Below are 12,437 nucleotides of genomic sequence, written 5' to 3'. Positions count from 1 at the left end.
TAAAATACAAAATAGGGCTGGGGATGTGGCTCATGGTTGAGTGCCCCTGAGTTCAACCCCTAGTACCCCCTGCCCAAAAGGACATATATATCTGTGTTTCCTAAAATAATTTATTTAGTATATAATCGCTAAGTAAGTATATAGTACTCCTGTATTGATTTTTGCACAGCCTATTCAAACACAGTAATCTTGAGAAATTTATCACTATCAAACATGATGGTGTGTGTGTGTGTGTATGTGTGTGTGTATGTGTGTGTGTGTGTGCCTGTTTTATCTTTTCATAATTTAATTTTCATTATTTTTTGTAAATTATAATATTCATAGTCTATCATAAAACAGAATGATAAAGAGGGAAAGATGGCCTTGACAAATGAGTTTCTGGCTCATTCCTGATCACACCAGTTTCTACCCACCCAGAGTAGCCTTTCTAGAGGAAAAATACCCATTACTCCTTTCAGTAGGGGATTGGATTCGTTTCCTAGGGCTGTATAACAAAGTACCATGGACTGGATGGCTTAACAGAAATTTATCTCCTCACAGTTCTGTAGGCTGGAAGTCTGAGATCAGGGTATCAGCAGGGTTGGTTTCCTCTAAGGTCTCCCTCCCAGGCTTGAATAAGTGGCTAATAGATGGCCATCTTCTTCCTGTGTCTTCATGTGATGTTTCCTTTGTGTGTATGCCTATGTCAATCTTTTCTTACTAGGAGAACATCCTATTGGATTGGACCAATCCTGATGATCTAATTTAGCTTTAATTACCTCTTTAAAGACCCTGCCTCCATATACAGTCACATTCTGAGGTACTGAGAGGACATTGACATGTGACACACTTCAGTCCATAACAAGGATTTATGGCCTTGACATAACTCTCATATGAGAAGCCATTAAGAGTTGTTTAGAAATTGTGACTATTTTTTAAAATTTGCCACTGAACCAGAATCAGAAATCATAACTCAGAAGATAAATATAGCAAGTGTAACTCTACGGGGCATTATGGTGAGGATCTCTTCTAGTGGCCCTCATTGATGACACAGGACATACCTCTACTTTGCCTAGCATCAGAAAACAATTGTATGCTTAGGATAAAAGGCAAATCAATCATGAATGTCTCTTATGTTGGCTCTTTAATCTGAGAATAATAATCAGTTAGATGTATTTATATAGTCAATATTTATTCCAGAGGATGAAACAAACATGCACAAATATTTGATTAAAATGTCAGGTACTACTGATAAAATCCACTTCTCTGAGCACAGGAAACTCTACTGAGAAAATTCTTTGTCTTCAGATTTCAAGAGTCATTCAAGGTCTGACTACCTCCCTGTCATTTGTCTGTTTTCTCCATTATATTTTCCTAAAACTCTGCATGTCTCACTGTAGACATCTTTCTCCAAGCATGGGAGTATTCTAGTTTTTTTCTTACTGAACTTTGCCTCTAGCTCTGTAGATGCCCAGGCTACCCCAGAATTGGCTTGGGAGAATTGCCCAGTTTGTAAAAACTGCTTTGCATTCCCAGAACTGTGTAAGGGGACAGAGATATCACCAGATAGCTGTTGGTGTTGGGGAAGAATTATTAAATTTTGCTTGGATACATCTTCAGAAAATGATACTTTGTGAAAAGAAGTTTCATAGTTTCTATGCTCTTTGATTTATGATGGAATTATAGCCTGATAATCCAATGATAAGTTGAAAATATTGATGTGTGTTAAAAATAACTAATTTACTGAACATCACAGTTTAGCAACATAGTCTCCTGTAGCACATTGGTTGTTCACCATCTTAATTGTGTGAATGATTGAAAGATTCAGCTCACTATTGCTGCCCAGCATCACAGAGTATTGTACTGCAGATCAGTTATCCGGGAAAGATAAAAATTGAAAATCTGAAGTAAGGATTCTACTGGGTACATACCGCTTTCATGCCACCCTGAAGTTGAAAAAACCTAAGTGGAACCATCATAAGTTGACGACCAGCCTTGCCAGCAATCATTGAATGCTGGAGAGAGGCGTTATCACTGACAGGTTCTCATTCGACTTTTTGTATAGTGTGCTGAAGATGAAGAAACCCGTGACCTGGTGAGGCTCCATGGAGGACTTAAACCACTGGCCAATCTACTTAATAACACTAAGAATAAAGAATTATTGGCTGCTGTCACAGGGGCCATATGGAAATGCTCCATCAGCAAAGAGAATGTGATCAAGTAAGAGAAGGCACTCAATATTCTGTAATAAAGATAAGGCCAAGGAAACACATTATTGGAATTTCAGTAAAGGGGTGGCTCTAATGTTATTCAAAAATGTACATTCTGGGTTAAGTTGGCAGCACGAGGGATCCTTAGAAATGAAGGACCCTTCTCCATGCGTCACTACAAGACAATGATTGATGTACCTCAGTAGGGCGAAGGGCTTTGCTGATGTGACCTTTCTAGGTGAATAGGCTGTTTAGCATATGGACACTCATTTAAAACAGAAGTATCTTTGCTGTTTCCTGTAGAAGACCTATCAAGGTGAAAGAATAAATTTTCCACTGAATCTTTTTTTTTTTAACATTTGAATCGGATGGGATATAATTTCTCATTTTTCTGAGTGTACAGATTGCAGAATCATATTGTTCATGCACTGAATCTTTAGAGATGAAAGAGTTTTCATCCTTTTTTCCTATTCTAAAGATAAACAGATGAGTCAGCAGAATGCCAACTAACCACTCCTGGAGTCGTTGTTTTCAAAAGTGATTTCTTTGAAATTTTATTTTGTTATTTCAAAGTGCTTGTAAAATTTTTATTTATTTTAACCTTCAAATTTAACTTTTTTTTTTATATGTTTAGAGTTCACACTTTCAATGAGTATTCTAAGACACCTCCTTCTTATCTCTATCTGATGAGTTCCTTTAACAGGAAATTCATATGTCCTGACTCAGAATAAACATACTTAGTAAAGAATGTATAATGAAGTTGTGACAAGATCAGGGTTAGCTCAACTAATTATTTTTTATCTTAATTAGATGTTCCACCTTATTTCAGCAGTAAAAATTCAGCTGCAAATTTATTAGAAAACACTGCTGAAATTTATTAGAAAGGGGAAAAGATGTTATATTACAGAAACTATTGATTTTCAAATATTTACCTTTATAAATCATACTTTCTTTTGGTTTAAAATATAATTAAATAATCAGAAAAATTGCACAATAAGAGAGATGCTAAAATATATAATGGTTAGTTATATTGAAGATATAATATTGAAGATATCTGAAGTTGACAATTTTTTTATTAATGTAAGTAGCACAAGCTACTAATTCTGGGAGACTTATTAAACCCAAATAGGTGCAAAAAAGTTATGTTTAATGTGTTTATAAATAAAAATATGTCATTTGTTTTCATGAAATATTTAGTATACTTTGTCCAAGTAAAATTACCTCTCTGTAAGACAGGGGAAACTCTTAGCAGAATGAAATTGCAGAACTAAGATGTGATCAGAACCATAACTGTCTTACAGGCTGTTCAGCTTAGTGACCCAGAGACAATCTGGAGCAAATGGCTGGCTGTGGATGGCAGCCTCATATTTACCAAGCTTCAGATTGGCCATCTGATAATGGTACCTACATTGTAGAGTCCTGTAAGGATTGAATAAGAATGTGATTGGCATTTAGTAATTTTTAGCTGTTAGAGAAACATTACTTTCAGCATAAATCGAGCTGATAATTGCAATTATATAGTAGCCAAATGTCTCATGCTTTTGTGATGATCTTAGGTTTCGGGAATACAAAGCCATTGAAACTTTGGTGGGACTTTTAACTGATCAACCCGAAGAAGTACTTGTGAATGTGGTCGGGGCCTTGGGAGAATGCTGCCAAGAACATGAAAACCGAGTCATTGTCCGGAGATGTGGTGGCATTCAACCGCTTGTGAACCTCCTCGTTGGAATAAACCAGGCTCTTCTTGTGAATGTCACAAAGGCAGTTGGTGCTTGTGCGGTAGAGCCCGAGAGTATGGTGTAAGTGCACTTGGAGATGGAGAGATTTTATATGCTCATTACAGGACACCTTTGTGTGGTCATAGAATAACATCATTGCTTAGAATTAATGTGCACAGATGATGGAAAGATAAAATGTGTTATAAGTAATTACAAGTTTACTGAAGCATGACTTATTGAGCCAAAATGTTATTTTGGAAGAAATGTAGGGCGGGAATAGGCATTTGGGAGGATTTCCAATGACTGCTAATGAAATTCCCAATGTGAAAACCTTAATGCAATGACATATTTCTGTCCTCCCAGAGAAGAATTATCTTTCTATATCTAACTAGGGTGCTGTCTAGTTCTTATAGTATACTCATGGTATCTTACTACTTATTTCTTACTGATTCAGCAAACATATTTTGAGTACCTAAAAAGAACTTGGAACTCTGCAGGGAAAAGACAAAGGATTTTAAGCTCTAATCTTAGTCCTCAAGCAAATTGTTGTCTATACAGGAAGAAAAGACTTAAATGTAAATCAAAACTATTCAGAAACATAATTGTATCTGTGCCAGGTGTAGTGGTTCATGCCTGTAATCCCAGTGATTCAGGAGGCTGAGGCAAGAGGATCACAAGTTTGAGGACAGCCTCTGCAACTTAGTGAGACCCTGTCTCAAAACAAAAAATACTAATGGCTTGGGATGTAGTTCAGTGACAAAGTGCCCTTGGGTTCAATCCTGAGTGTCAAAATGATCATGTCGATAATGATCATGATAGTAATAATAATAGCTACAATAATTTCTCTTGTACTGAACAGGTACAGACTTTTTTTCTTGTCATCGTTCCCTAAACTATGTAGTATAACAACTATTTACATTGCATTAGGTATTGTTAAAAAAAATCTACAGATGATATAAAGCACTTGGGAAGATATGCATAGTTTATATGCAAATACTGCACCATTTTATGTAAGAGAGTTGAACATATGTACTTGGGCTTCTTTGGATGACCTCAGAACCAGTCCTACATGGATACCAAAGGACAATTATACATCTTTATATTTATATTTCTATCTATCTATCTATCTATTATAGGAATTGATTCTTGCAACTGTGAGATTTGGTGAGTCCAAAAGCATATGCAGTAGATTGGTGGACTTGGAGACGCAGCAAGGAGTTGTAGTTTGCTGATAGAATCCTTCTTGCTCAGGGAAGTCCCTCTTTGTTCTGTAAGACCTTCAACTGACTAGATGAGGCCCACCTACATTATGGAGGATCAACTACTTTACTAGCATCTACCACCTTAAATGTTAATTACATCCAAAAAGCACTTTCATAGAAATATCCTAAATAATGCTTGACCAAATATCTGTGCACTGTGATCCACCCAACTTGACACAAAAAATTAACCACCACAAAACTATCATCTGCTGTCAATGTGACACCTACATGCATTTCTGTAAACCATATTTAATATTTAAATAAATACTCTAACAAGGTTCTACTTCAGCCTCCCATGAAATAACAATTTGGTGCACAGCTGAAAATGCATGGACTGTTTCCCCAGAAGAATTCCTTGGGTGAGGTTTATTCTTCTCCATATTCCCTAACTTAAGGACTGTTATATTAAGTTAACAATACTTAGGATACAAAAGTAGTATATCTTATGTTACATGATGAGATATGTAAGTAAACACACATAAAACATTCATAATAAAGTGAGGAAGACCCTCTCATGCTATTTACAATCCTCACTTCTATAACTGGTCACATGTTCATAGTTGGTATTTATAACCTTTTTCTACTGCCCAATCTGTTATCCCCTTTGCCCTAAGCAAGCACCTTACCCAATTGAGGTTCTTTTCCTGTGGGTGACCCAAATCTTTATTCCTGATTGGTCTGGACCTGGAGTGGGCTGTTGTAGTTTTCCATTGATTTTAATAACAGATAATGGTAATACTAAGAGATGCCATAAAGGATCTCCTGTATTCCAGACTCACTCTTCCTTGCCTCTCAAGTATCATTTTAGTCATCCTGGCTAGTCAGTACCACCCCAGCCAGCACAGTAACTCTCTGATAACTTAGAGGTATGGGAATACAAAGTAACCATGTGACAGTTTTAATTTCTAGTACAACAGAATCATACTTGTCTCTCCTAGTGGAAGAATTCCCCTTTGGAGAGAAAACTCCAAGCCAGCAGATCATAAGGGTACAGGAATGAGAAGTAAAAATTTTACTGGTAGATAATTTCCTAGTGTCTTTCTATTTCCATCCCTGATTCCTGGACTCATGATCCTGGTTATATTGTTTGCAGTCGGATAGCTCTATTGGTCTGATCTGTAGAATCCTACAAGTTTGATGATTTTTAAATTTTATCCCATCTCTGTCACCTTCGGTCTAAGATAGCAACATTTCTGTTGTTTGGATTTTGAGATTCAAGAGTATCTAATAATCCCATATATATATATATATATATATATATATATATATATATATATATATATATATATATATATATATATATAATTTTTCCAGTAAATGTATTAGTCAGCTTTTTGTTACCATATGAAATACTGACATAGGCCACTTATGAAGAAAACAAGGATTATTTAGTTCACAGTTTTGGAAGCTAAATGTCCACATGGCATAGCATGAGTTCTCTGGTGAGGGCTGCCCCTTGGCTGTTCATGGCACAGACTGCAATAATGGGAGGGAAGGCGTGCAGAACAATCAGCAATTACATTTGGAGTCAGGAGCAGAGAGGAAGGAGTGGGGCTAGGCTTGCTCCTTTTATAACAACGCTCTTGCAAGAACTTGAGGGGTTGCATGGGAATTATCTCATGCCTCCAGTGAACTAAGGACCTCCCAGTAGACCCCTCCTCTTAAAAGTTCCACCACCTCCTAATAGGGCCACCTTGGAACCAAGCCTTTTTCACACATGAACCTTTGGGGAGATAGAATTATGTCATATCCAAATCACAGAATCCAGCTTCACCCTTGGTATTACTGGATTCTTCGCCTCAGATGTTTCAGACACCAAAGAATACACACATGATATTGATTGGACTTATAAGACAATTTTCTAAGGTATTTATCTTTGTAAAACACATTCTTCATTATAACCTGATAAGTGCTTGTCAGAGTGAATTTCTTTTGATCACTGTTATTTTTTTTTTCATCTATTCATGTTTAGCTCTCAAATACCTCTGAATTTGTTGGAAATGTGCTTTCTCCTCTGTGCTCTCAGTTCATGTTCTGTCATCCTTTCCCTGACATAGTACTGTTGAAAGCTCCTACCTGGTATCACCTCTCAGGCTCTTCCTTCTCTTTAAATACCTTACTACTTGGCACTGAAACTTATTTTCCTAAATTACCCATCTGGTCATCTTGTTTTCTGGGTCCAAAGAATCTTCAGTGATTTCTGAGTGCCTTAAAAACCATACCATAAACTCCTTAGACTGGTATTCAAAGCATTTACCTTCGTATTCTACTTCTCCATTTCATCTTTTTCTGGTAAATGTTAATTGTCAAAAGTTATATGGTTCCTTGTTTATTCCCTTATTTATCAAACAAATAGTTATTGAGCATCTTTTCTGTTAGCTACTGGGGATAAAGTAGTAATGAAAACAAAATTCCCTGCTGTCTAGGAACTTCTATTATCTTGTAAATGCTTGGGGGGTGGGCGACACTATTCAATTATTTTCAGAGTTTCTTCAATACTGTGAAGATGAGAATCTACATGGGAGGGGGTTACTTTAGCTTAAGTAGGCAGGAATGTTTTCTCCAAGAGAGCATTTAAACTAAGACCTGAAAGAAGGCAGCCTAAGAGAAAAACATTTCAGGCAGGCATAGCAAATAAGAAGGCTCTGAGATGGGTTTTAACTTCACCTGAGAAGTCACCTTAATTTTTTTTTAAATACCTTTCATGAAATATTTGTCATTATCTACCTTACAGTAATATTTTTCTATATCACTTGATAGACCACTTCAAATGTCATCTTTTTATTCTCTTGGTGACTATTAAGTTCTTAATGAATATATTGACTTTCACTTGTACAGATTAGAACTTATTCTTGCAGAGCTCTTACATCTATTCTGCATCTCATTTTTAACGTTTTCTACACAAGTCATTACCAGTTTATCTAGTTGGCATCTAGAAGTAAATGTTATCATTATATTACTCTCCACAATAGACCTTCAACCTTTCTTAATATAACTATTTTAAAGTGAGATATTAATTGATTTAAGTTGAGACCACTTAAGAAAACGAGAAAACAGCTATTCTTGTTTTTTTATTCTGAGCCTTAAAGAATCTAAGTTTTGAAATAGAAAAACAAAACTTTAAAAAAATCATTAATAAAAAACAGATCTCAAGGACCTTATGATTGACTTTGTGAGACAGACAAGTGGTAAGATAATTTTAAAATTGTAAAATAAATGATAAGAAGCCACTAAACAAATGCTTAAATATACAAAACTCTGGAATTTTGTGAGAGGTATTACTTCTGGTTAATGTTGTAAAAAATATAAAGGGGAAAAAAGGAAAAAAAAGAATAGAAAGCTACAAAAATCTTGTGTTAAAAAGAATCTATATTCCTCCAAAAAAAAAAAAAAACAGAAATAGACACAGCTCCAGGTCTTAGACTGTGAAACACACCATAGCAAAATACTATGAATTATTGATCTATGTCATCCTGATTACTAGAACATGCCTCTTAAGATCTCAAGATTTTGCCCCAAATAAATGCCATAGTCCTCCATTACATAGTTGACATATTTTTTTTTCTATATAGAGAGCAGAGATTAAAGGGAAGTGAGTGGGCCTTTGAAGAGTGAAGAATTTCCCAACAGACACCAAGTTTTACGCTATAAAACATCAGGAGAAGTGGAACTTAAGGAAAAGTCATATGGATGTGTCATTTTATGTTGTTCATCACAGTCGTCTATCCCAAAGAGACTGCTGAAGTCACTTAGGAGTAAAAAGGGTGTGAGAGACAGTGGTTTCCGGATTGCAACACTGTCACTATAAACTTTTGGAGATTTGGAGTGGACCAGATTGACTCTTTAACTGCTCCAAAATGGATGGAGATGTGTTCTCAGGGAATGGAAGATATTTGTGGGATTTGTGTTTGAGGTGATTCTATCACCAAGAAAACAGATAAATTCAGACAAATAATTTTCCCACAGTCACAAGGCTGTTAAGACTATATAATCCCCTTTAGTAAAATGGCCAAAAGAAACCATAAAGTTATACAAAAAATCTTTTATAACACAACTTAAATAATTTTAAAAATCAAGTAGTCAGAGAACAGAAAAGAAATAGAAAAATTCTTGGACTAAAAGCCTGGATACATGCAACAGAAATATAATAAACATAACTGAAAACAGACAGGAATGTGGTATATCGAACATACAAAATGAAATGAAGAATAAAAAATATAAAAATGCTAATAGAGAAATTGATATATATGGAACCCAAGGAGATCCAACATAAACATAATTGGTGTTCAGGTAGATGTTGGAACCAATGGAACATGTTTTTAAAGATATAATAACAAAAAAAGCTTTCTGATAAATATGCAGGTCAAAAAGATCCTAGTAATACTGACACAGAATGGTCACCAGCAACACATCCTAATAGTTACTAGCATTTCAAAAACAAAGGAAAAAAAAAAAAGAAATAGGCCTTTGTTCAATGTATATCTTTTGTACCTTTGTTGAGAATCAGATGGCTGATTCTGTATGGGTTTTCCCTGTGTCTCTATTCTATTTCATTGATCTGTGTGTCTGTTATTATGTCAGTACCATACTGTTTTTGTTACTATGGCTCTGTAGTATAATTTGAAATTGGGTAAGGGAAAGAAACAGGTAGTGAAACTGATCAAATTACAATGTAATATGCATATGCAAACATGGCACAATGAAACAACATTCTCTATAGTTAATATGCAAATATGAAGGCAATGACACATTCTCAAGCATACATAGGATTAGTGAATGCAGTTCTCACTACTTCTCCTTGAAAAAGTTGCCTGACAGAAACTAATGAAAAATTTAGGAGTCAGAAATCAGCACCTTAGGCCAAGTCCACTCCTTATCCTATTCTTGTCTGGACCACATGCCTGACCATTTTTGTGTGTGCATATTTTCTATGATTGCTTTTGCCTACAAAGGCAGAGTTGAACAGTTAAGGCAGAACACATACAGTCCTCAAAGCTCCAAATATGCATTATTTGGTGCTATTCGGAGACAGTTTACCCACTCCTGACTTAGACAATTACCAATATATGGAAGTACTAAAATCATCTCTTTAGTTATAATTGTGTATTGTTATCTGTGGATTGATTGGGCTATTGTATTGTCTTAGTTTATTTTAAAACCATTTTATTGAGAAGTAAAGCCAAAACAAACAAATTAAAAACAAAAAAGAAAATATTGCCAAAGAATTTCATACTAGCCAAGTTGTCCTTCAAATATGAAGGCAATAACACATTCTCAAGCATACATAGGATTAGTGAATGCAGTTCTCCCTACTTCTCCTTGAAAAAGTTGCCTGACAGAAACTTAAACAATAAATTGCTCAAAGTATTTCAAAACAGCAAAACTACAGCTAAAAGATGCCAGTGGAGACTGTTGAATTCATTTAAATATTAAACTAAGACAAAACAGTGAAGGAATTATCATTAGAGAAATCAGTTAAATTTTATGGATATTGGTAATGATAGTGTAAAAATACAACTGACAAAAATAAAAGCAAAGATGGTAGTGTAGATTGGGCGTGTAAGTATGTAAATGTGATCATCTTTTACATAAATGGCAGTAGATAATATACCATATATCATTTTTATCTATCATCTATCTATCATGTAACTTTTTGCTTGTCAATTTTACCTAGGCATAAAGAGCTATCCAGAACAATTTACATTAGCTATTAATAATTTCTGTTTCTGGGTGGTAGGATTTGGTGGTTTTTACTTTATATTTTTCTGTACAGTTTGCATGATTAGTATGTATCATTTTTATAACAACAAAGTTCCTGTTTAATACTTTGCACAATTCTGTTTTGTTTTGTATGCTGAATAATTGTTGAGCATATAGATTCTCTAACCACTTCCTGCAATGCCAGTCTCACCACTTACCAATTATTTTTCCTTCAGCAAATTACTAAATGCCTCAATGCTTTGGTTATCGTATACATAAAATGGGGATGTTACTGGTAACTATTTCTTTGGGTTGTCATAATTGTTAAATGAATTAATGTAAGTCTAAATTAATGTAAAGTGCTTGACACATAGTAAGTGGTATGTAATTGTTGGCTAGTAATGTTGTTATAACAGTGATTCTTATTAATAGCTATTTTAAAAGATAATAGAAAATGAAAATAGAAAATGAATGTCAGATTATCTGAACTTATCTATAGGTGAAGACTCTTCCTTAATTATTTGACTCCCTTATATATAGTTAATCATGTTATTGAATTTGCCATAAATTGTAATAAAGTAGCCCTAAATGGTGACCCATTTACCTTAAACTGTCACTTGAAAACAAGGCACTTAAAGGGTACAGTTTTGACATGTAAATTGGTATGTAATTCAGGCCTTGTGTGCCATGTTGAGGTTGGATTTTGTTTTAAAGTCTACAGAGAGTCAGTGAAGTGTTTTTTTTTTTTTTTTATCATGAATAGAGACAAGGAAACTTGTTAGGGGTTGTCTGCAGGTCAAATAGGATTACAGCTTAAACTAATTCTGTAATTAAGAATAGAGAAATAGGTTAAAGAGCTAGAAAGGAAGAGGATGGGACCAGGTGAATGAACCTTGAGTTGTACAGAAGAATGAAGAGTCATGGATGGCATTCAGGTTTCTGGCTTGGGTAACTAGATGGCTTATGTTACCACTAAATAATATGAGGAGTTCAGGTGGAGGGCTAGTAAAGGAAGCTTCAACTTCATAAGGGGAGGGACAAAGTCAGTCTGTTCCCCATTATACATTCAATGTCTAGCCCAGTACAAGGTTCAAGTTAGGCAAACAACACTTATTATATGAGTGAATGATGAGTTCAGTTATTATGATTGTGAAGACATTGAAGTTTCTGTGGGAAATCCAAGTGGTGATGGCAGCTAGTCAATTGAATATTCACATCTAAAGTTTAGGATAAAGATGTGAACATGGTATATTTATACGATATTTTGAATATTCAGTAACTGAAGTCATGGATAATACATGGGAGATTTTGGTGGAAGATAAAACAAAAGTAAGGGACAAAAATAGAATCCTATTACAACCAGTTTTTAAGGAGAATGAACCGACAAAAGAAAAGTTACCCATAAAGAAAGTGAGGAGGATCAGCCAATGATCTGAGATGAAAACTTCTAGAAGAGTAGACTATTGAGAACAACTAAAGGAAGGCACTGTTTAAAGGAGAGAAATTGATCAAATGTTGTGAACGTCTAGAGCGTTCGGGTCCCTGGGTAAGGGTCGCGAAATAACCGG

General features: G+C 35.1%; 1 protein-coding gene across 1 annotated transcript in view; it reads left to right on the top strand.

Moving 5' to 3' along the window:
* The window catches only part of ODAD2 (outer dynein arm docking complex subunit 2), a gene marked incomplete at its 3' end in the record, with an annotated part of 183,749 nt that overhangs the window by 64,214 nt on the left and 107,098 nt on the right, over positions 1–12,437 (top strand). Inside the window, exons 15-16 of the mRNA XM_081298031.1 lie at positions 2,045–2,199; positions 3,746–3,988. Of these exons, the coding sequence (XP_081154157.1) occupies positions 2,045–2,199; positions 3,746–3,988 (398 nt within the window). The remainder of the gene's footprint in view (positions 1–2,044; positions 2,200–3,745; positions 3,989–12,437) is intronic.

This window comes from Spermophilus citellus (assembly GCF_964194105.1).
Source record: "Spermophilus citellus genome assembly, chromosome: 6".
NCBI classification, from domain to species: domain Eukaryota; kingdom Metazoa; phylum Chordata; class Mammalia; order Rodentia; family Sciuridae; genus Spermophilus; species Spermophilus citellus.
Note: the sequence above shows the minus strand (reverse complement) of the source record. Positions and strands in the feature narration are given on the sequence as shown.